This window comes from Haliotis rubra, unplaced genomic scaffold (genome assembly GCF_003918875.1).
Source record: "Haliotis rubra isolate DU_JTF1 unplaced genomic scaffold, ASM391887v1 Scf70, whole genome shotgun sequence".
NCBI classification, from domain to species: domain Eukaryota; kingdom Metazoa; phylum Mollusca; class Gastropoda; order Lepetellida; family Haliotidae; genus Haliotis; species Haliotis rubra.
Window position 1 is genome coordinate 1,101,725 of NW_025767413.1, and position 25,368 is coordinate 1,127,092.

A 25,368-nucleotide genomic window follows, 5' to 3' on the forward strand; every position below is an offset into this window, starting at 1 on the left:
TTATTGGTCCCTGCCTGGCGCTCAGCATTAATGGGTACAACAAGGACTGGTCGGCTCGGAGTCAGTATGATGTGTCTGAGTGGGGTATTCATGCTTCACTGCGGCATGGTATCTCAGTGAGCTAGCACTATAAAACATGCTTACGTCTGGGCTAGCACAAGCAGCCTCACATATGCACGTCGTCACATGAGCAACATATTCTTAGTGTGACGTTAAACCCATATCACCTCACCTCGCCTGATAAAGCACACTGAATATATATATTTCCTGCAAGTTTGATCTTGTCAAACAGGAAACTGTTATTTCAAGATAAAGTGATGGGCGCCATCTTTCCATTTGCCTTTTCTTTTCTGGCACATTCAATTTGTTGAAACTTTATGTTCACATAAGGGATGCACTCAGGTGGAGCTGTTTATACTGTGTATGAGGTGGAAGGGGCAGTTGGGAAGCCTAGTGGTAAAAGCATTCACTCATTTCGCCAACATCCCTGCTTCGATTCCCTACATGGTTACAATGTGTGAAGCACATTTCTGGTGTGTCCCGTGGTTTTGCTGGAATATTACTAAAGTGGTGTAAAACCTTGTGGATGTAAAGCAGTAGGCTTGGTTGTCACACCTCTACAGCTCTGTGTAAAGTGAATGCATTAATGATGTGAAGTGACCTTCATTGACCTTGATGGTGACTTTAGGGCAGCGTTCAACAGGTTGTTTTAAAGCTGCATTCACCTGTAAACCATGTACAGTGAGTGAGTGAGTTGAGTTTTACGCCGCACTCAGCAATATTCAAGCTATATGGTGGCGGTCTGTAAATAATCCAGTGATCAACAGCATGAGCATCAATCTGCGCAATTGGGATCCGATGACGTGTCAACCAAGTCAGCGAGCCTGACCACCCGATCCCGTTAGTCGCCTCTTACGACAAGCATAGTCACCTTTTGTGGCAAGCATAAACCATGTACATGTCAATAATAATCAGTCTGGACCAGACTAACCAGTGATTATTATCAGCTAAGCCCAATGCCTGGGGGTTTAGTAGCCAAGTCATCAAATCTGATTAGCTGATCAGGACCAAGTTACGAGAATTGACTGAGTGATTGATCCAACTTCAGTGGCATCTAGCGTTACTCGTGCTATCTGCCGGTCTTCCTTCTTTCGCAGTCTTTAGGTACCAGGTGCCAGACTAAATGTGGAATATTGACAACTGCAAAATAATCAGATCTCCTCCATGGTGTAGTGGATAGAGCATTTGCCACAAGAGTTTATGCTGGGTAGTTTCAGCTCTTGCTGTTCCTTACAAAAGACTACTCAGAGAGAATACTGAGTGGAGTATCCATGTTAAATTTTTGCATGGTATCTCAGTATTCACACTCAAACAAGTGGATGCAATATTATTAAATGTGACACAATGATTACTCCGCAATCAGCAATGTTCCAGCTATATGGCGTCAATGGACCCGACAATCCAGTGATCAACAGCATGAGCATCGATCTACACAATTGGGATACAATGACGTGTCCACCAAGTCAGCATCCCTGACCACCCGATCCGTTAAACACAAATTTCCACAGCAAGGTTAACGTACTGGAGATAAAAAGACAGAGAGATAAATGACAATACACCAGACTTTATTCCTCACGAACACATGACATTCATGAAATGATCCGATGCTACAGACAGGAAGTAATCTGTACATCTACAACGGGGACTACAAAATAAGAAGGATCAATGGCTGCTGTAGGTGAAACAGGAACACGGCCCTCCCTGCCACTCCCCACAACAGGAGGCGGGGAATGGAGGTTGGGACAGCTTGTCCTGTCGGGTAAGTTCACTTAACATCGTCGGAGCAAGAACATATGTACTGTCATTACAATCAAAACTGCAGATATGATGAATGTAGCAATAACACTATGTGAGAGGCTCACCTAGGGTGACTACTAATGGTCCTTTGGTAAATACTGGTGGTGCAAGACGGTAACATGGTTTCGTCCTGGCCCAACCAGCACAAACACAAAGGGCCAGGGGTACAGATGTAGTCGAGTCATTCTCCAATCGCACACAATTAACACATAATCCAAGTACAGTAATCATATGAGATCACAAGCCCATTCCAGCCAACAAGCCTCGTATTATCACCATGTACAAGAATAAGATACCCGTTTAGTTTCCAAGATGGCGTCCAGGGTGGTTCAAGATGACCCCATACCCAGCTGATGTTTACAATATCCACAACAGAGAGCTGGTCCCTCTCACTTAGTTAAGATGGCTGTACAAAGGTAAGATTCTAAATAAATTTTAAGGTGCGGAAATAAGATGTATAGTTGTGAAAATAGTGATGAAATAGAATAAAGCAATATCTTTGTAATCTGTTGAAGCAAATCACCGGTGTCAACTTGATCACAAAATGCTACTGAATGTATTTTACTGATAACAGTTTGGAATGATTGGTTGTCATCGACATGAACAGTACTTTCTCCAAATAAATTCAGGAATGTTTGATCTTTTAATTGTAAGATGAAATAGACTATACTGATTGATATGCTGAGATCTAACAAGATGGCACTTTCACGACTTGACTGGGGGTAGTTCTCCACCATGTTAACCATTTGGCACTCTGAGAAATGATGTTATTTTCCTTACATGTTTTTTTACTTTGTGTTTTGTTGACATTAAATAGAACATCCTGGAACCTACACCTGGCCCACCCTCCAACACATCTCCGGTGTGTACACAGGGTGAGCGGTGTAGAACCGGCCTTGTCGGCTGGCTTTAACAAACTAAACTGTTTCATCATCATTACTGGCAACCCTGGACCCCATCTCTGAAGCTTGTTGGGAGGAAATAAGCTCAAATATTATCAGAATACTGTTATTTATGAACTTGAAACATACAATATGTGAAAACAATGGCAATTGTATATATAATATGTATATATATTTATACGTATATATGGGATGTAAATTTTTACATATAGTCTTTGAGGCAAGGTTGAAATCCACTGTTAGAATGTTGCATATGAGATGAGAGAGGAAATATGCCTTTGATAGTTTTACAAAGTTCTTGCAGCCAGTCAAATAGGTTATTTTCTGATATGCCAATGTTTCAAAATGGTCTGGATTTCTTCTCAAAGGAGATTTAACTTGTTCAATGCCCAATACAAAAATCTTCAAAAGTTGCAGAAAAATACATGGATAAAAAGAGGGGAGGACTCAGTCATGAGGCAATAAACAGTGTGTCAACATCCGAAACACAGCTCACTGAGAGAGTTATCTCCCTTTAGAAATAAAAAAGGGCAGGCAGGTGGAGTGAAAGCTGATTAAGGGTTCAAAGACAGATTGGTGCATTGCATATATTTTATCACCCAAATGCACTTGCAACAACAAGGACAAAACTGGCTTGATAATTGCTTTAAAATACATACAGTGAAATGCCTAAGCATACTGAGAAAGTAATTCATAAATTAATTAAGCTACAAATATACAATAATTAATCAACAGAAATCAGCAATAATCATAAGCTATAGTTATAAGATTGTGTCTGAGTGCTAACAGTATGATACATTTACAACAAACAGCACAGTGTGCTGAACTGGCCTTTGGTAAACAATGGACGAACTGCCCACAAATATTTCATAATTCCCCACTAATATCCACAAACAGATACAGGTTGAACAACCATTAGGTTAAAAGTGTTCACATTATTTTCCTCCAATCAAATTAACATGTTCATCTGAGCATGCCTATGACATAATTGTCTGTTAAGCAAAACAATATTCTCTCTGGTCTTTGAAATACCTGGAAAGGCCATAAACTGTTCAGTTGAATATGCAAGATTACCACAGGCTTGAAAGAACCAATCTGTGAGGACATACACAGAACACAGAATGCTATAATACTTGTCAGGGTACCCAAACTCATCGGTACAGGGGAATAGTACATTTCTCTGCTCCCAGATTTGAACAGATATTGAGCTATCAGAGGAAACAGCATAAGAGTAATACTGTAGGGAAACTGTAGTTATCTCCCTTTGAATGAGTAACATGCGTGAGACATATGGCAACAGTGAGAAAAATACCATGAGATATCAACAGGGGTGAAGGGTATTTATGCAAAACAGACTGTTGGTGAACCAACATGAGGTAGACGCTTAGTGAAACACTTGGAGAGAAAGGTGTATACAAGTATACTCTTGCAGAATATAACCAGTCTGGCTGATCTCCATAACAACAAAATAAATAGGATATATGTGTAGATATGATACATTCGATGAGGAAATCTGAGTGTTTCTAAATGATGCAAACCAAACTACCTTCTCATCATGTTAACCAATCTGGGAAATGGTACTTGCACCCAAAATTTATCAGGAACGTGAACATGAGCATATTTCGAAGTCTTTGAGAGTGGTAGGGTTGCTTTGGTAATGAGCTCTGGATGAAGTTATGTTTAATATCCCCTGAGTAGAAAATCGTAACAAGATGACAGGTGATGAAGATGGCTTTGGAGTGTTTCATAAACAATCAAATTCCTTCTATGAATGTACGCCAATTACAGAGGTATGTTTCATGACAAGGCTGAATGGAACAGAAAGTCAAATCAGTATTTCATACTATTCTAAATCAATACAAAATCAAATAGTTACTAGGATAAGATTTACCCGGTATTATTTCGACTGTGTTTCTCCCTCCATTCAGCCTGTGACACGAACATTCCCCACCTGGTTTTTGCTCCACGTACATGCATTATATATCTTATGCTGAAAGGGCAAACAAGCTGCTGTGTAAGGAAGAGTTGCGTAGGGGGAGACAATCAGCACAATACAACAGAAAAGATTAAAGCTTGAGAAATAAACAAATAATTGTAAGTCAATTGAGACGTGCACAAAGTGCTGAATCATTGCATATTATCATCTTGGATTTGAACAACACAATTTCAAATCTGGTAGACAGTGGCTATACAGTAAGCATCTACAAGTGATGACAAATTAATTAATAATGAATTATGAGCACCGAGGAGAAGAATCATAAATTATAGTAACACTTGTTATACCTATTCGGTATAAAGTCATAACAATTAGCTGACCAAGCTAAAAATCAACATAAATTAAATGGCTAAGCTAAGACTACACATGCTAAAAGCAAAGTTATATGCAGCAGATAGGATAACAAATGGCTCTCATCACTGTGTGTTGAGCTGTTCACGTCATTCATTGGTCTGTACACCTTGCAAAATGGTAAGGCTGTGTATCCTATCTCCCAACTAAGTCCCATGACTGATTACATTTCTTTGGTCAGGTTGCGTACTCCCGTGCCCAAATCATGCCTCCCCCCTCCCCCTCCCCCATTTCACAGGGCATACAAGGACAGCCATGCAGCACTAATTGGTGTAGTTCATCTCCAAAACAATACTGATGTTGAAATGAAAGTCATGTGTTTTCAACCTGAGCTTTAACAATAAAAATCATGATTCCTTATGCATCAACCTATGCATACAACACAAAGAACTCTATGGGACTCCCATCAATAGTTTAGTATTCAGTGCAGCTAACGCTTGACTCTCCAATAATGTTATACTGACTGGACAACAAGGTATGTGTTCTTCAACAGCACAGAGCTAAGTTGACATGGTCTGAACCACAGGTTCCTGCAGCCAGGAAGGACTAGGAGCACCTCAATATTATAGTCCATGGACGCCAACTTTTGTACATCTTGTCCGAAGTGCCGGCCAACATGGGAAGATCATGAGGTAGATAGATGACCTCTCAAGGTCACATCAGGGAGTCAACATGTGCTAAGCCAAGCAGAAGACAAATATTCATCCAATGAGGCACGTGATATTGTAAATACTTGACTGTTTTTCTTCGAGCCTCATGCCCACAGGGAATGCTGCTTTCTTGCACACTATGTGTTGTGTCTGTTATGGCTCTACTACTTTCGTAATGAGTTGCGTCACCAATGACACAGCGAATGATAAGAGTGTGATAAACTAATGATTGGAAAAAAACAACTTGTTTAACAACAGTGAACCTAAAATACCAACATCTGTAATTTGGTTCAGATGGTCTTGGTGGACTAGTTTAATGGTATTCTTTCCACATAGTGCCCATATTTACATATATATTATATCTAACATAATCTTTATACATGATTAAATAACCTAGAATCTTAACAGATACAATCAAAACATGAATTAATGGTTAAAGTGTGGAGTAACTGTAAGAATCTAAATCACATGATGGATGGTGCATACCGAATCTACATCAACTACCAAGACATTCTTGGCAAGCTTATCACTGTTACAAGTCCATTGCAGAATCACAGGATGAACATGGCGTGTAAAGCATATTATGATAGACATACTAAAAGCAAGCCATAACAGACAGTGCTTAACAGTTTAGTTGTGTGCAGCCCGTGCAATGTGGAGGAAGAACTCCACCTTGTCCTTACTGCAGTGGCCGCACATGTTGCACTTGTAAGGATCTTGGTAACCATGGTAACCCATGTGCATGGTATACATGACACAGTCCCGGAATGCTATCTCACAGTAGTGACACTCAAAACTGTCAGCACCACGGAAGGGCTTTGTCTTGCTGTGGTTGAGAGCATTTAGGGACAGTTCACTTGGAAGAGTTAGTGACTTGTCTGTGTCCAGTGGATGCAGTCCATTTCGAGGGTTCTCTAACACAATTTCCCCATTCTGCACAGGGGCACCGTCTGGTCCAGAGTCCTGTAGGATCTTCCATGCCAGTTCTGCTCCACGTCTCAATGCAGATGTCATTGGTGGTTTCTGATGATTCATGTAGTCAGAAACCATGTGGGGCTTGCCTTCCTGATCATTGGGTACATCGGCAGCTGCTCGCATCATTGGTCGGGCTTGGAGCATCCCTTTGATCATTATTCTCAAAATTACTGTGGCTGTCTCCATTGGGACTCTGGGGTTCTGGCTTTATCCCTCTGTTAAGTATTTTCAAATTTTCATGGATTTGTTCAAAGTCATTTTTATGTGTAATTGGGCTGGATCTAAGACCATTTGCCATGTCGTCATCACCTTTGTGTGGAGGTGAATATTTTCCTCTTTCACCCTTCAGTGAGCCTGGACTTTCTCCTCTACCATTTGGGCTACCATCAACTGATTGTGTTCTGGTTTCAGTAACATATTCTTGTGGAGGAACTTCACTGCTAGATTCTTCACTTTCACTATCATAGGGAGAACCAGACTGCTTCTCCTGGAGTTTGAGACACAAAGTGTCTAATTTGTATGCTTTGCCCTTACGAGACCTCTTCCTAGGACTAGGTACAGCATTCTCTGTGGAGTCATTACTTGAAGGAACATCAACTTCTTGGAATGGTCTCTTGACTGGCATCAGAGGCATGTCATGGGGCATAATAGGATGCATACCACTCAAAGGTGAGTAGGCTGGTGGGGAGACTGATTTTGGTTTTGTGAGATCGAGTGGGGACTCTTTGCGTATCCTTGGAGTTACAGCACTACCACCACCGCCACCACCACCAAACTTCAAGGTCATCTGTTTAAGAATATCAGCACCTTCTACAGGCTCTTGAGGAGATGTTGAGTCCTGTCGATTTCTGGAGGAATATGACAGCTCAGGAAGGCTGTGACTGCTGTTTCGATGATGTGGTTGACCACCAAGTTGGTTAGCAGGCCATGAATGAGGACTGGTTTTGCTGGGGGTACTGCCTTGGTCAGTGTGGACATGGAGCATGGTATTGTGCCTTGACTTAGGAGTGACTTCTCCATCTGGTTTTGTCAAAGACCGTTGGCGAGCAAGGTGAGCCTTGAGATTTTGTTCATCCAACAGAGCTTCTGAAGAAATTCCAAACATGCTGAAGAGGTCTTGGTTTTCCCCGGCAGCATGAACCTTCAACACATGGGCATGGAGACCTTCTGGTGAATCTGCCTTGAAACTGCACAAATTGCACTTTGTAGAGCCAAGCTCACCTTTGCCGAGTTTTCCTGGGGATGATGACTGTGGTTGTGGAGGTCTCATCTGCCCAGGCATGTTGTTGACAGGTATGAGAGGTGGGGGTGGTTGCATACCATTCAGCAGTGGCCAGTAGGGAGCCATGAGGCTACTGTTCAACCCTGGATGCATGCCTGGCATAGAGGATTGAGGTAGGTGGAATAATGGACTCATGTACTGGTCCATCTTGTCCTTTCTAGGTCCTCGTGGTCCTCTTGGTGGGCCTCTCTTTGCAAGAAGTGATAAACCAGAGGTTTCCGGTTCCAGTCCTTGAGGCAAGCTCCCATCTGCATTTAATACTGCTGCAGGCTTGTGGTTATACTTCTTGAGGTGGAGTTTGAGACTATGGCAATACTTGGTGGCATAGGTGCAGTCTGCACAACGGTACTGATACACATTTGTGTGGGATTTCATGTGGCTATTGAGCATGGATTTGTTGACACATGAATAATTACATTTGTTGCATTTGAATGGCTTGGACCCAAAATGATTACGAAGATGATATTCCAGATGATGCTTGTACTCTGTGACAAAGGGACATCGTGGGCACTGCAGCAGCTTCTCCTCCTTGATGTGGCTGCGGGAGTGTTGCCAGAAGTCCACCTGAAATTACAAGGAAACATTTCTTACAAAACAGACACAGTGTCTCTTTGCATTGATCTATAAGTATTTGTAAAAGATTATAAAATAAAACTTTGACATTCACAATTACAGTAAAAAATTAACAGTATCATTATCAGTATAAAAAACAATGTTTTTTTTATTAAAACACGATCAAACTCCTTCAGGCTCAAACTACTGATAATGTAATTGGGATCATAATACAAATATCCAGTTTGCTCATCAACCTGAAGACCTGACTTTGATTCTCCATATGGGTACAATTCATTTCTGTGTCCCACCATAATATTGCATGAAAAATGCTAAAAGTTCTGTGAAGTAATGTGTTTTTGTTTTCACTTTCTGCATACCAAGACATTGAATGTTAAGAAAAAACACTGTAATTCTTTTATCAGTGTTTAATGACTGATACTGTTTTGAAAGTAAAACATTTTTGAAAATCATCTGTTTTATCTAACAAAACAATTCTAGCACTTTTGATCATAAGAATTTATTTACATTAATCTGTCTCACACAGGTAATTCAAGAAGAGTTTTTAAATAAATGTCAATTTTCTCTTACTGAAATACATGTTATAACCATCTTGACATTCTAAATGACATTGATCCACGGGTAGAAAACTGAGCATACCTTGGTAGTAGAAGCAAAGCTGCACTGCTTGCACCGATACACTTTAGGTCTGCCAGGCTGCATCCTCTGCATCTTAGCAGTTCCAAAGCCGTCTGAATCACTGGAGTGGAAGTCTTTGATATGTCGTTTGAGTCTACCCTCAGTACGAGAAGTGTAGTCACAGTGTGGGCAACTGTACTCAAAGTGAATGCTCATATGAGCATCAAAGTCATCTTTGCATTTTGCTGGAAAAAGAAGAAGAGAAAATGAAGGTTTTCACACCTTTTTAAGCAATACAAGAAGATAAATTCCCATTATAATTCACATGAAATAAGTCATGTGACAGTATGCTTTGTACCAAAGTTTCATGTCAAGACCGGTTGCCAGGAGTGAGATCTCACGTAACATGCTAGCACACCAGCTGTCTTAACTGTGCTGTACATGAAAAGACAAACATATATTGAGTAATGCTGCAAGTGACACCTAGACAATCGTGGATGTAATCTTCTCTGCAGACTTAATGCAAGGAACTGCTCTATGAGAACTAGAAGACACCCTATTGATTGATGTGTGCAGCTTATGCTTACAAACGACATCAAGGACATTCTTCTAACACTACACAGTCACAATACAAGCTTATAACCATCATATTTTCATAGCTTAATATGAAATTGGATCTACAGTCTGTTTAAATCGAAGAAAAAGGTTGATCAGTTTTATAAGGAAAAGTCATGACATTATCCTTCTTTGAAATGAATCAATAAGACGGACAGTTATTCTTAACATAATATTTACCCATTAAGTTGTGATTTTAAAAAGCCTTGTTACAACCTCAAAAGATTTCAAAGAAATTTTATTACCTGCTGTCATGACATTTCCAGTAGAAGTGTGTAATTACGAAGGGTTCTCAATTGTACACAGTGACCACTTATATCCATAGGGAAAAACATTGCAGGTGTAACATAGTTCCTTAATGCCTCAACAATTCAAATAAAAAAGGAAATGACCCATTGACCAAACATTCTGCATTTGAGTTTTAAAAATAGTATGACATGCAACTAATGATTCCCAAACCAAGCTGTGACATTAAAAATAGTTCATAGATGACTGAAGTGTATTTTCCTCACCTGAGAAGCTGCAAAGATGACAGAAGTAGAGTCCTGTGTGTTTAGAGTATGAGTTGAATGTTGGGGAGGAGGGGTCTATAGACCTGGGCGTGGATGGCAGTGAGAATCGTCGGTTTCCAAGGTAACCAGGGGAAGCTAAGGGGGTGGAGGTAATTCCCTGGAAGGAATAGTTCTTGTAGTCTTCTGGTAGGAGATGCTCAGAGTTGGACTCATTCAAGCCTGACCTGAGCCCTTCGGTAGAACTGTCTTCATCTGAATGGTAAGAGTCATTAAAGGAGCTGTTCAGTTGAGATGTGTTCTGGGCCCCTTCCTCCTGTTCCGGGAAGAATGACCCATTGAGCACCGATTCCCCCTCTCTGCTCTCAGCGTCCCTTGTCAATGAAGGTCCATCTGGATTAGCTTCAGAATGTTTCTTGTACACAGGGCTTCCTGACTCGTCCTTCCTGGGGTAAGGTGGCTCCTCTGTCACTTGGTTCTCCTCTGAAGGATGAGCATTGCCATAGAATGAGGTTGGAGCAGGGTGCTCAATGTCTGCCGCCTTATACTTGCTGTGGAATGAGGGGTGGTCTGGTTTCCTGACTTGCTCCTCCTCGTCCTTGTGAAACTTGGAGTCCGGGTTGGGCAGGTTTGAACTGTCAGTCTCTTCTCTGCGGTAGTTGAACTTCTCACTGGGAGTCAGTTGGTGACTGTACTGGGGGCTGGAGTCCGACTGTTCCGAATCTCTCCTGGAATAAGTGGAGTCTGGGTAGGAGCAGAAGCTGTTCTGTCGGTACAGGTTACTCAGCAGGGCAGACCAGTATTGGCTTCATCTTTATCCTGACTATGGTTGGAGTAAGCAGCAGACTGGTTATGTGCAGTGTAATGTGGACTTGTCTCCTCGTGGTTCACTAGACCGGACTCGGCTGACATCACCTTCTCAAGAACATCCGCCACCTTGGGTGAAATAGCATCACTCCTGGAACACAAGAAAAACAGATTAGTTGAGGTGAAAGAGGTATAATGCTATGATTTCTGCACTTATTTGCATCATGCATGCAGTGGTTGGGGTGGGGTGGGGGTGTGGTTGGGGTGGGGTGGGGGGTGGGGTGGGGTGGGGGTGGGGTGGGATGGAGCATTGGGGGTGGGGGCTGCTTGTACTAGTTTAGACTAATGCTGGTTATAAAGTGCCAGCCCAGTGAAATACCATGCCTCACTTCAACACAGATACCCTTCTGTGAATATGCTGGTTCCAAGATGACCAGTCCTTGTCTCACCCCTCCATACTAAACCATGGAGGTGGTAGAAAGTGTACACAATTAAAAAGAATCTCTTAATTGCAACATCCACTAACAAACGAACCAAACAGTGGTCTTCTTGTAATGCAAAATAACCACGTTTTTCTGTCTGGTTGTCATGACATCACAATACTGTACAAAAACACTAACATGTTTATAAAAATTATTAATGCAATTAAGCATACCTTATGGGAGAACTACTTAAATCTCAATGAATAAATTATAATGTTTCTTCAGCGATTGTTTAAACCTAATTTGGTATTTTTGTATTACTAAAGTAACATGAATTAATAATAATGAATGAATAATTCGAAAAGAAAAACTAAGTTTGCCTACAATTTTCATTTAGAGATCGTGATTAGAGAAAAGATATAATATGGCCTTCCGATGGTGCAACAGTAAAGTAAGACATTTCATGCTGCAGTAGATCAAGCAAAGCGTCTTCTGTCAAACTAATTAATAACAAATAGAAATGAATATTGTGTTTTCAAGCTGCTATGAAAAATCCACATCTTTTCCACTCCTAAAGGTCAGGGATTTGGACATTCAAGACTAAAATGTTGCTTTCTTCAGCTGGAAAGAAACAATCCCATTTAAACTGCAGAAAATAACACAATACCTGATGAATAAAATATTATCCTGGATTCTTACAAAAGTTAGCACTTCAAACATCATAATATAAATGGAATGTTGTTTAGAAAATGACATTAAAATTTGATCTGGCGACAATAACCAGAAGCATAATTTGTGTAAACCTAGAAGCACAAGTTATTTTCCTCTGCACAAAACAATATTTCATCCCTGATAAATTTTCTGAAGTTATTGCTGGAAACATAATCCCCACAGAAATGGTTTTAAGTAGAATGTTCTTGAAGGTTGTACCTGTCATGACACACTGTTTACAGGAATATCAATAAAGGGAGATGTCACAGATACGTCTAGAAAGTTTCAGTTTTTAATCAATATCACGTTTCCTTTGAATTTTCACAAGGTTTGAAATATCACTATACTAATCTATGAAGATATGTTGTACAAGAAACAAATCTTAGATTCTGTTGTTCTGTTAGTCTTAGAGAAATGTAGACACTTAGCCTCAGGCAAAATGTGTATAAGTTTCTTCATAATTTTATTGATTGAAACACAATATCCATAGACGAAACCAGACAAACATAAAAAAACATAAAACTATTTTTTCCACTTTCAATTACTTGCCAAGCATCCTAAAAGGTTAACTACTTTCTAACATATATGGATGTTACATGGAAAATATAAGAAATCACCCGTGGGCAAAAATTTAATGGTACTTTAACTTAACGTAAGACATTTCATTACTTTAAGATGATACAGCTACTCTTGGTATCATGTAACTAAATCAATTTGGAAAGAACAAGTGTTTTCATCATTTTTATGTCTTTTTCACGTTTCTGGAAAAAAATGCTTTCCTAGTTGAACATGTTTTTGTGTTAAATCTAACAAACCAAAAAGCTTCTGCATATCTTTCAAGGGAAAGTAAGATATCTTAAAATTGATTGCAGATTTTGATATTTGAAAAATGAAAATGAAAGTCAAGTTAAAATTTGAATTCTGAAAGTCACATTCTTCAGAGTACAGAAGTCTTGATACTGTACCGTGTATGTTCCATGACAGTCCCTGATTAAGAGACACTCATGTCATCACAGCACTGGAACATGCAAACAGACAAATCTGGCTGTATGTTCTATCCCCGGACTTCCACAAGACAACATTCTTATGAAAACAGACATCAAACGTCAGAAGCTCATAACTGCCCTGTGTCATTCTACATAAGCTGAGGATAGTTGCATGTCTCATTCTCTCCTACATGCAATAAACAAAAGACAGAGTTACACACTGACTCAATCGAAGCCTGTAATCCAGCTGAGGACAGAAAGCTCTCAGGATCTAACAAATGTATTTTGCAGTTATTATTCTTTTCCTCATGCAATAAAAGAACCGAATCACCTTGTTCCTGCTGAATTGTCTGCATTATTCCTATGCCTAATCATGTTTTAAACATGTAATGAATTAAACGAAAGTGTATCTTGTAAATTTTCATAACATAAATAGGATTGTTTGAATGGATTTCTGTTGAAATTATTCATATTGATGATAAACAGATTATGCTCTTTCAACCCCTGTCAGCTACCATGCAAATATTTTACTGAAATTTCAACTTAAATACAAGTTGTTTAGATAAAATAAAGGCTTAAATTTCCAAACATTTCACAAATATTTACTTACGCCACCATATATATCCTCAACACAAGGAAAAGCCATGTTACTATGTTTGCAAGACTTTATGGCCTATTAGGTGTGTCAACTTCAGCTGAATGAAAAAACTCTCCTTAAGCCCAGATATAATATACATTGGTCCATGACTTTTGTAACTTAAAGGAATGTATATGACCTTTTCCACAGTACATGAAATGACTGACAGAGCTATAAAGGTTTATCTATTCAGCTCTACCTAAGTTTTCCTTACTAAACGAAGAATCTATTCAAAAGATATTTCAGGTCCATAAAAAAGATCGGACCCTAGTGGAAAAAAGTACCTTTGGCTTGAACTAAATTATAGTCAGGCATGACTGAGCGTTCGTGACTATCATTTTATCATTCACAACAGAGTAGGATCATCAAAAAACATGTTTACAGGAACAGCGAAGTCATAAAGTACTTCCTTTGTCTGTCCAGCAGCCAACCATAGATGAATATTTCGAAACATTTCTATGAGCAAAACAGAAGTTGATATGACTGCACAAGTCACAGCATATTTCGGCAATCCTTTTGACAGTGGGAACAAAAAGTTTGAAATTAATATCTCATTTAAAGTGCCTGCTGTTGATAGGTGAGATTTAAGGGGGACAGGTCTTATCTGAATGCATTAAACGTTCAATAACCTGGTTCGGAATTCAGAAAAGTTACTTTTTTTATTGTGATTTAGTGGTAATCTTTGATGGTGTGTTTTCCCTGTATACATGCTCATATGTTGAATATCTTCATGGATAGTAGATTGAGTGAGTGAGTAAGGTTTTACGCCACTTTTGGCAATATTCCAGCAACATCAAGGCGGGGAACACCAGAAATGGGCTTCATACATTGTACCCATGCGGGGAATCAAACCCAGGTCTTTGACATGACGAGCAAATACTTCAACCACTGGGCAACCTCACCGCTCCTCATAGCAGATTGAACTGTTAACTGTGCAGCATTATGATAAATACAAGCTCTTATAGTTTTCATTTAAGATTGGTTGCTTACCATAAACATAAAACAGCATATTCACTTGTCTTATTGACAAAGTAAACTACACTTCTCAAAATTTGGTAAGGACCATACCTTTGACTATAAAAGATAACTATGTTGTTCCTTAACAAATGTTGAATAGCATATATACTAGTCATTACATTCTAAACTATACATTCAGATATCCATCCAAGTGTCAACCATGGTAAATATTCATCAGTAACAACGTAAACAGGTTTAGACCAAAGAATCACCCTTAGAGTCGTCAGTCCTAACTTTTCCCACATTTGACAGTGCAACCTCTACCCCATAGATCAGATCACCTTGTATAAAGCAAAAGGATAGCTGTATTGATCAATGATAATGTTTTTTATGCCATGTTCAAAGAATATTTGGCTCAAATCCCCGGAGTGATATGCCAGCCAGTTACCGTTCGGTGGCTTCCACAACAATACAATAGAAGACATGATTTGATTCATTCCTTGCCTTTTACAAATGGGACTTGCACAAAACCTACTGTGAATGCATTCTTGAAAGGTCTTTCAATAAGAGGCCGTTAAACTTGTATGTTTTTTCTTAAGTTCTAAAAACACCTTTGTGTGGGTTAAGGGACTGAGGGAAGGAGGTTTTCTCCTACCCGTCTCTTTCAATATAAGTTGAAATTATTCCGACATATCACTGGTTGCCATAACACCATTAGACTTTTTTGTTTACCAAGTGTATAAGATATTTGATCAAAGTGCTTGTTGTGAGAAATAGGATAAGAAAGGTCACTGAGATAAGCTAGAACAGGTCACCCTCAAGGGCTACAGGAAACTTGTATAGTGGACAGAGTACTATAAGTGGCAAAAAGCTTGTTCAAACACTCCCACCCTGCTCTCTCCATAAAACAATCTTGTGTGAACTTCAAACATGGCCTGCTCACCTGTCTTCATGTTAACACATGAGATGTCAACAAGTAATAAAGACATCAAACTCCACACACAGCTCTTTACTGATTGGTATTCTTGTGGGTTTCAAAATAAACAAGGAAAAATGTGTAAGTATGATATCATATAGCAAATATTAGAAACAAATGCACGTCATTCAGCAAGGGTTAGTCTTAAGGGTCATCTAGGAGATATTTCATGTGACCAAAATACGCAGTTTTCAGAAACACCTGTTTTATCTGGAAGTCAATTTCCTCAATAAATTACTTAATTTGCCTGTGTAACATTTTTCCTGTGAAAGATTAAATAACGTGATAAGAATCAAATGTTTAAATCTAATTTATGTGCATCTTGTTATCATTCATTTCTGCCAATCTCAGAAACAGGTAAACAAATGCATTAGATATTTGTTATTTCCACCAGTACTATCGACTGAATCACACTAACATGGCCAGTAAAGCTGTAAGACATTTCTAGATTTTGCGACAAACATTTTCAAAAGATTTTCTTGGTAAATCGCAAAGGGGCATATACTTATGTTCATTCACGATAGTTTTGAGGAAAACATTATTTTAAGTCTGTTCAAAATGTTTCTTCTATTAAAGAGACAAGCTATGATATACAAAAGTTTTAGAAGGAAGGACTTTACCACCAGAATTAAGTACCTGCTACAATTACAGCAAATACATCATGGGTGGCTTTGTGTCTGAAACTATTGCTCTGTTTATGATGTGAGATATAAACAAACAAATGTCATTTTTTTTCCACAGTTAACAGTGTCAATTGTCTACAGATGTTCAAACTGTTTATTGCTAGAGAAATCTATGACATACACACTTTGAAGAAGGTAGAACTATATTCATATATTCATAACACAGGGCTACTGGTCTAACAATAATTAAGGCAGCACATCCAAAACATGTTACATATAAACATTACACTAATTATCAACGTACGTTTAAACCAAAGAAAAGTGTATTCTCACACTAGGCTTCTAATATTAAGGCCAACATTATAATCTGAATATAATAAAAACAAAAAACAAGGAGATCAATGACAAACAAGTCACATGTTGAGCTTGGTAACAACAAATTATACTTATGAATGATCAAGTCTTTTCCCAAACAGATTTGGAAAGTAAGGATGAGATAAGAAGATATCAAAATCTTGCCAGAGACGTCGCCGTTCACGATGAGCTCAAAACACATGAAAATGATGAAAAGAAATGAAATCAGTCACTGACCGTTTTGTCTTCCATGTCATCAGCGAGAGTATTGTTTTAGCTGCGATGGTATTTTCCTACACACCTTTACGTTAATGAAGCCACACTGACTGTCATCAGTCGAAGTTCTCCAATCACACAGCCACCTCAGTGCACGAGGCAACCAATATAATATCCATGACCCAACGGTATTTTTTACCTGCCCAACGGTGACCCAGGACACGCCACTTCTGACCCACGTAATGCAAGCTTGGGAAGTAAGAACCTCCCATTCAACCTTGCACAAGCGATATTGAACACACCGTCTCCTTCAGTCCAAGCCAATACATTTATCACCCCTGTCAGCGAGGTAGTTTTTTACAAATCTGTCACTCGATATAAATATGACTGAGAATCAATTGTGTAAAACTACACACTTGAGAAGGCACGGGTTTGTGATTCTGTTCACATGTACCATTTGGCTGAAAAGTTATTGTTTTACCTGTGCCGTCGGGAAACAGAGACCAGAGCTCACATTGGACGTGTTATAACGGGCTTTTTTTGTAATGTGATAAGTGGATAATGTATGTCAGTTGAAGTCAGGTGGGCATTTGAACCCGTCTGACCACGGACCCGGTGAATGTGTGGACTCATACATACGATAAGCTCAACAAGATATCAGCATTCGGGATATTGTTCATCACACAACTTAATCACATACACTCAGCTTTGATAAAAAGCTGGAGGAAAGGTTTTATGAAACACTTCCTCCAGAAACTTAACTTCCACTTCTCCCCCATTTAACATATTGAACACTTGGAATACATTGACTACAGTCAACAAAGATCTCTTCAAGTCATTCACAAAATACAACTTTCAACTGCCCTTTCAACATCTGAGTGTGAAGTTCTCAAATCATGTTTTCGTGTAAAGAAACACATTTTAGCAACAAAAATAACTCAATACCGTACAGTATTTTTTTTAAGCTTCAGACTGCTTATTTCAAATATCAAGGAGAATATTTAATTATGTTGATATCTCTTGGTTACCTAAAGGTATTTGTGTATCTCATGACTAAGTCATGTATGAACTGATTATATACTGGATAAAACATTAGATTACTTTGAAATACCTTACACACCCAAGTAACTTATGAAACTTAAATATTTGTTATCATTACAAAGCCTAATCTTTATTATCAAGGCATAACAGTAAACACTCAAACAGTATATACATATGAATCATGCATAAACCCAACATAAAAAGTTTTAGCCAGTGTTTAAACCATTTCTGAACAATTCATTCAAACATTTAACACAACTATGTTCCTTGAATTTCTCATATGGTCATATCATATCAAAATTAATGAACATACACAATTCAACATACACGCATACCAATTATTATACCAAGAACTTGAGATAGTAAACATGATATTTTGCTTAATGTAATTTTCAAGATTGACATTTTGATTGGTTCATTGTTCTGGGAGAAATGTTGCTTCAATTAAATTTCCTTAATCCTTTTCCACATTCTGCTTAATGAGAAGAAGAAGTCAATCCACAGATGAAACACCCAAGAGCCTAGACAACAGTACAATTTGTAGAGAACTGCCCGCAGTATACAATATTGGCTGCTCACACAGCTTCTAACAGAATTACAACAGATCATCATTTGTCATGCTATACCTGATAAACACATTGTTTTTACTACTCATGAACAATGTTTACAGTAATGAAATAAACATTATCTTTCTCTGCCATATAATTTAGAAACATTTAATCTGATTTTACAGACCTGAGAATAATAGCTGTAAGCCTTAATTTAATTTCAAGAAAATTTCATGTTCATAAATAACTGATAAAGATTCTTGAATATATATTCTAAAGAATTATGTACCATAAATAGTAGAATATGTGACAAAAGTCACAATGTTTTGATCAAAATCGAAAGTGTGATATCATATCATCATCAAAAGGATCTCTCCTATGCTAAGCAGGAGTTCTCTCCCTTGCACTAGGGATTCCTTTCATGCAAGACCAGCCTCCCTTACAGAAATAAAATAGCACAAAAATTATCTGAAAGCATGAAGCAAAACAATGTTGACAAAAATGTGAGTGATGATAATGCTGCATCAGTTACAATAAATTTGATTACTTAATGATATAATTATCAACTATAAAATAGACTGCAACTCTATTTCAATGTTTTATAACCAGCCACTAAGAAACCAAATAATTATTTCTATTTGTAACATTCCTTTTCCTATTAGAACTTGTACCACTTAATCAAAAGATATTTTCCTTAACGCTTAGTTATTTTCATTAAAATAATTCCTTATCACATATCATAGAAGAAATAATACATCTTACCTTTCATTCTCTTTTGGTGTCTTTTCAACACCCATTTTGTACTCATTTAATCCCAAAAGAATTTATCTTGCCAAGAAATGAAAATTCGTATCCATCCACTTTGACATGTGGCACAAATGTATAGGGAAGTCTTATGACCCAGCAGCTTATACCAACCGTCATTCAAAGCATGCATTCAACTGAACATTGAAAACCCATAAACACCTACATCTGCTGCACTAACAAGAAAATTTAAATATTGCAACAAAATATGTCAGACACTTCATGTACAATAACGCAGAAGCCATCAAATAACAATTGGTAGAACTCATGAAAATAGATATATTTGACTTGACTGGGAATGTCATAAAGCTAATCATTTCAAGCATCTTATTTGAATTTCATTTAAGGTTCGTCTGAATAAGAGTCAATGCTAACGTGTAGACTTAGCTGCCATTATAAGTTTCCTCCCTATAAGTATTCCCTCCTCTAACGTTTAGGTTTGAGACCAAATCGACTGAATAACACATACACAATAATTCTTATTACACAAAATTACTATTCAGAATTTACATAAATTTATTTAGTCCTATTAATAAAATATTTCAAATGCATAAACATCAGAAACACAGAAACTGTAGCAATCACAAATTTTCACCTTTTTAGGAAATAATGTCTAAACGTCAACAAATCCCCCCCATTTTTGCAGTTTATTCCTACAGGTTTGCCAGATGGTGAAGCAATCCAGAAAATGCCAGTGGTCAAAGGATGCATGGTTTACATAACATTTAGAGCCCACTCCCTAGGCTAGCAACTGGTCAGGAGATAAACAGGCCATAAAAGGGCAGTAGTGGTGATGTTTTACTAGATAAGACATAACACTGCAAGCCTAGGCACTGAAATGACCAGTGTTAGGTAACAGGGCCATAAAAACTCTCCCCAGTCTAACCTGGGGGCAGGGGAGCTAAGTGCATACAAATCATTTCTGACATCTAAGTTTCTGTGATTAAAGGCATGTCCAAGATAAAATTTACTGTTAAAGACATCCTTGAATATCCTGAGTGGTTAGTTTTCAATTATAGGTGTTGAGTTGATAGAGTTTTTGAAAGAAATAATCCTTGTAATTATTCTTATTGACAGCTAGCATTGAGAGGTACCTGCAGAAACTTACATAGAACTCAAATCATCCAATATATCAATGTTATCTTAGCATTTATTTTATCTTGGTCCATATGAAGTTATTAATCAATATCACTGAATATATAAAAAGATCATTGAAAACTAATTTTAACTTATTTTGAATGATAAACATATGTTCAAAAACATGCTCCAGTGATAATTTGAAATATTAAAACAGAAGAAAACAGTTCAAAATGTCTTCATTGATAAGAGTAGGAATGTTTGAAGAGACTCAAGTAAGGATTTATACCGAGAGTACAGAGAGGGGCAACAACCCAATTGATCCAACCATATGATGTCTAACTTAGATCAGTGGAATATTTAACTCTAATGATTAATTTATCATGTCCAAATTGAAGCCGATGCTGCAGCCTTTCTTGACCAATGGTCAGTTGGATACTTTATACTCACTCCGACACTAAAGCTGCCACTAGTTTCAGCAGAGGGCGCACACACACAATGAAGATATAAAATGCAATATACACTTCAATTCAAATTTGATTTGGTGCAAGATAGTAAGAAAGCTGGCAAGTTAACGTCAGTTATTTATGTGTGGCAATTTTTGTTGCTTTATCACAGGAAGCACTGCTGCTTATTTGAAGGAAGTGGCTGTGATGCCATGAACAAAATACAGAGAATATTTCCTGATCAAGACGAGTATTTTCCTGATATATTCCTTGTCTGCCAGGACACAGTGTTACCTCCTTGATACAGACTTGTTGCAGTGAAAGTCTCTCACAAACAGCAACATGCACTCCCATCAACTTCTTAATTGGAAAAATAATGCATAATTTAATTATCTTCAGAATCGTGTAATAAAGGGTTATTATGTAGTTTAGAATATGACAATATGAACATTTGCAACAGATCTCTGTACTACTTTTACAGTATGATATTAAGTCTATTTCATCACAAAAACATTTTCTTCACAAATTATTTTTTTTAATGAAATTACAATGTTTTAGAGCTTGGGTAAATAAATGTGAAAATAGTATACGTGCTACTCACAGGGTCCTTATTTGTACATGATGGATCATCAATCGTTCATGAAACATGTTGTGAACATTTGGGATGTTTTCAAATAAATGGAACCACACAGAATGTCAACAGCAATGATTTTTCCCAGTGGATTGTCAATCAGAATAATATGTACTCCTGATGAATAATTCATGTATCTCTTCCTACCAATACATTTTTGTGACAATATACACAGTGAATAAGTAATATTACCAGCAATATCTTAACAAATGATTGGAATGCTGGTGTGGGGAGGATGGGAATGGAGAAAAGACCCATACACAAGCAAGACTGATCATTTATGAAGTAGAGGAATAATTCATCTGGGCTATTGATGGTGTTGTTTTTAGGTGTCACCGACACCTTGGCTCTTGAAACTTTGGTTCAGGAATGGAATGACTGCCAGCAACGTCAAACAGCTCATTCTCAACAGAAATGATAGGTCTTTCTTGTATGGAAGTGTTTGGAAAATGATACACAATGTATTAAATTCTAAACACACACTGACATTCTCAGACTGAAATATGCTCAGCCTGTCAATCAAAGGATGTAACACTAGCTCATACATCTTTAAAGAAGTAAATATTTAAAGAAAGTAAATTGTGTTATTTCCTTTAACAGTTCATATAATACATTTAAAAAAAAATCAAAATATGAACTAAATCATTTAAAACATTTTTAACCCTTTTTTTCACAATCAAATACATAATCATGTAAATGACAGCAATATATCGTTGGAGTGATGAGAAGGAATTTATCAATATCAAAATTATTTCATTTTTATCCAATGATATAAATCAAGATCAACTAAATCCATTGTTATCCCCAAGATCTCACTTTTCTCGCCCTTTCACGCTCATCTGTATCTTTTTCATCCATACTTCATCCTGAGAGATCCCTTATAGCAAGTTAGCTTCTCAAGTTTCAATCTCCTTTCATAAAGGCATATGCTGCATCATTGAAACACTATCCCTTGTAAATATCACATCATACTTAAAGCTCTCCGGAGCAAAGTCTTTTGTCTAGAAAATCACCAAGTCCCTCCCTTCTTCTTTATTCCAACATAATAGGGCATATGATCACTTAGAAGCTTCGCCTGTAGGATTTACCTATCTCACAATAAACTGCTTGAATAAAGCCACGGGCCTGTGGCGGAACAAGTGATTGTTGTAGAAGAGCATGATAAGTGAGCGTGAAGCTTCAACAAAGCAGCTAGATTTTTTTCTTTCGGAAGCTGAAGAAAAATATTATAAATGAATTTATAATGAAAGCAACCTGTTGAGAAATAAAATATAAATTGATTGTGATTTTGTGTACTTTAATGACTGGTGGGTGTTAAACTGATATTACATTATGAATGCACTTTTGTTTGATTGAAAGGCATATGAGAACAAATCTGATTCATTTGGAAGCAAATGAAATTCTTTACTTGGTTATTGCAAGTGAAGTAAAGAAGATAACAAAAGATGAAAAGTCCATTGATAAAAATTTAATACTCTCTCTTTTGCCCTCTCTTTCTCTCTCGCCCTTTTTTTCTCCCTCTCCCTCCCTCTCTCTCTCCTTCTCCACTTAACCCATCCTACATCATCCGTCACCCCCTGTCCAAGCCCTGGTAATTTCGCCATAAGTAACAGCGCCCATTTGGACTCTGTATATCTCCATTTCCAAGCTCTGGTCCTTCATTACCATTAATACTGTTTTACATAGGTCAAAGTTAGCGGTCAGCTTTGAAATCTGATCCTATGTTACAGCACTGCGGACTGACCGTGCATGTGGAAAGTAGATATACTGGGACAGAGCGGGGTCTTCATTCACCAGGCTGTCGTTAGTGCCTCTAGACCATGATTAGTTCAAGATTTATTTCATATTTCCCTACTTAAATACATTAATAATCATTAAACTTGACTGGCCATCATAAAGAATATGATTTCACCCCTAACGATAATAAATCATTGGATATATTCATATATTAATCATCCTGATTTAGATTGCATATTCCTATCAAAATAATCTTCCTAAATGAAATGTATCATGTTATTTGAAAGTACCAAAATTCAATAGAAGTATTTATTAATCTATATACTGATTTAACCAACAAAAATTATTAATCTTTTTTTTATATTTTGTTCCTTTTCAAGTATTTGCACAGAACTTCATGAGAAACAGGATCTACTTGAAGTTTGTATTTCACGAACTGCACTTTCATATTAAACATCCTGTTTTGTCCTTCATGATGACTTTCCATATTTAACACTTATAAACATAACATCAAGCCTATGACATGTTACTTTCTAGCTGCGCCTTAACAATCCCTTTTCCTATAAGCTATCAGGAAAGGCATTGACAGAACTGTAACAGGACTTACTATTTAACTTAATTCTTTCACATTATTAGGATATAATATGTTCCATGAAATGCATCCTGTCAACCCTTTTTCTTATTTACAAGTTCTCTGATATATATAAATGTTTTGGTGTACAGGATGACTCATGTTATTTTGGTCACGAAACAAGGGCAACTCGCAAGAACAGTGACCACTGGCGAGATAGCTCCGGTACTCATTATTCATGACATTTATGGTAATAAGAGCAAAATAATATTAGAGCTGTGATATTGTGAGCATGTCTTGACTAAAACATAGGGCCTACGTGACCAAACCGGCCTTATTTTGTTTGTACTTTTCAAACTATAATTTTCTCGTATTTAACATGCATAACTACATGCTGGAACATCTGTGGAATAACATGGTGCTTTAAAGGTATATGTATATTTGGTGGAATAAATAAACTCAAGCAATAGTGATTAGAATACCATTTTTTAACAGGTTTAAAGGTGAAAAAGGTCAGTGATATTCAAATAAAATAAAAATGTTCCCTTTACTGGCCCTATCATCCATTAACAAAACATTAACAAAACAGTTGCACAAACTCATACATACATGATTAACTCTCTGGCACATCACTGCACATGTAGTTGCATTAAAATGTTAAAATCACCAAATGCACCCATTCCTGTCTGTGAGTGAGAGCAGGACGTGCAGTCCCTCCACAACCTGACCTACAGGGTAAAGTATTGTATAGTACTCATATCTTATTTAGGAGTAACATGACATATGGCCAGGTCATTTTTATGCATTTACAACTATTGTGATGTAACTGTGGCCAAACAATGACCTAACACAATCACTGTCCCCACTCGGGCCTTATCACTGAGAGCTTTACAACAGGGGACAGATGGTTACACCCAATAAATCTTGGCCATCCATTCAAAAACTCAAGGAAGTTGTTAGAGGTATATGGGATAATTGGGAGAAATTGGAATTTAAAAATATAAAAATGATAGTTTATTACTGGAGAATGTTTTCATTGTAAAAGAATGTTGAAAAAAATGTATTCAGAAATTAATTTGTATTACTTTGCTAATAATTTCAACATTTGTCTTAAGACACCTATTCATAAGAGGAAGATATGTTTGATATATGAATTACATATACTGTTTGAACTTTGTAAGTGTCTTGTGTGCCTGATGAAGATGGAGCATGTTTCTGTATATGGCTATGTATATTAGATTTCATAATTAGTAATAGTCCAACATTTCCAAACAGAGTTTTTATATTCCTGTTTGTCAGACCAAATGCTCTTTCCTTAATTAGAAAACAAACTTTGTGTGTAGCTATTCTGTCTGTCACCTGAAATATTTCGCAACTTCTCAGGAAAGACCATCACCTATTCTCTGGCCAATTGTCACTATCTGTAAGCTAACACTGAACATGACATCACCGACAGATGGCAGCTATAGACTAGGTTTTTACCTCCAAACAAAGCC

The 25,368-nt window shown here is 37.5% G+C and overlaps 1 protein-coding gene across 1 annotated transcript; it reads right to left on the reverse strand.

The window, feature by feature from the left end:
- Positions 1–1,608: 1,608 nt before the first annotated feature.
- LOC124258743 (histone-lysine N-methyltransferase MECOM-like) lies at positions 1,609–19,403 on the reverse strand. The gene is given in 6 exon segments (XM_046692825.1): positions 1,609–6,830; positions 6,832–8,577; positions 9,226–9,449; positions 10,332–11,136; positions 11,220–11,286; positions 19,369–19,403. Coding segments are annotated over 6 exon segments (3,321 nt in total). The 3' UTR covers positions 1,609–6,386.
- Positions 19,404–25,368: the final 5,965 nt, after the last annotated feature.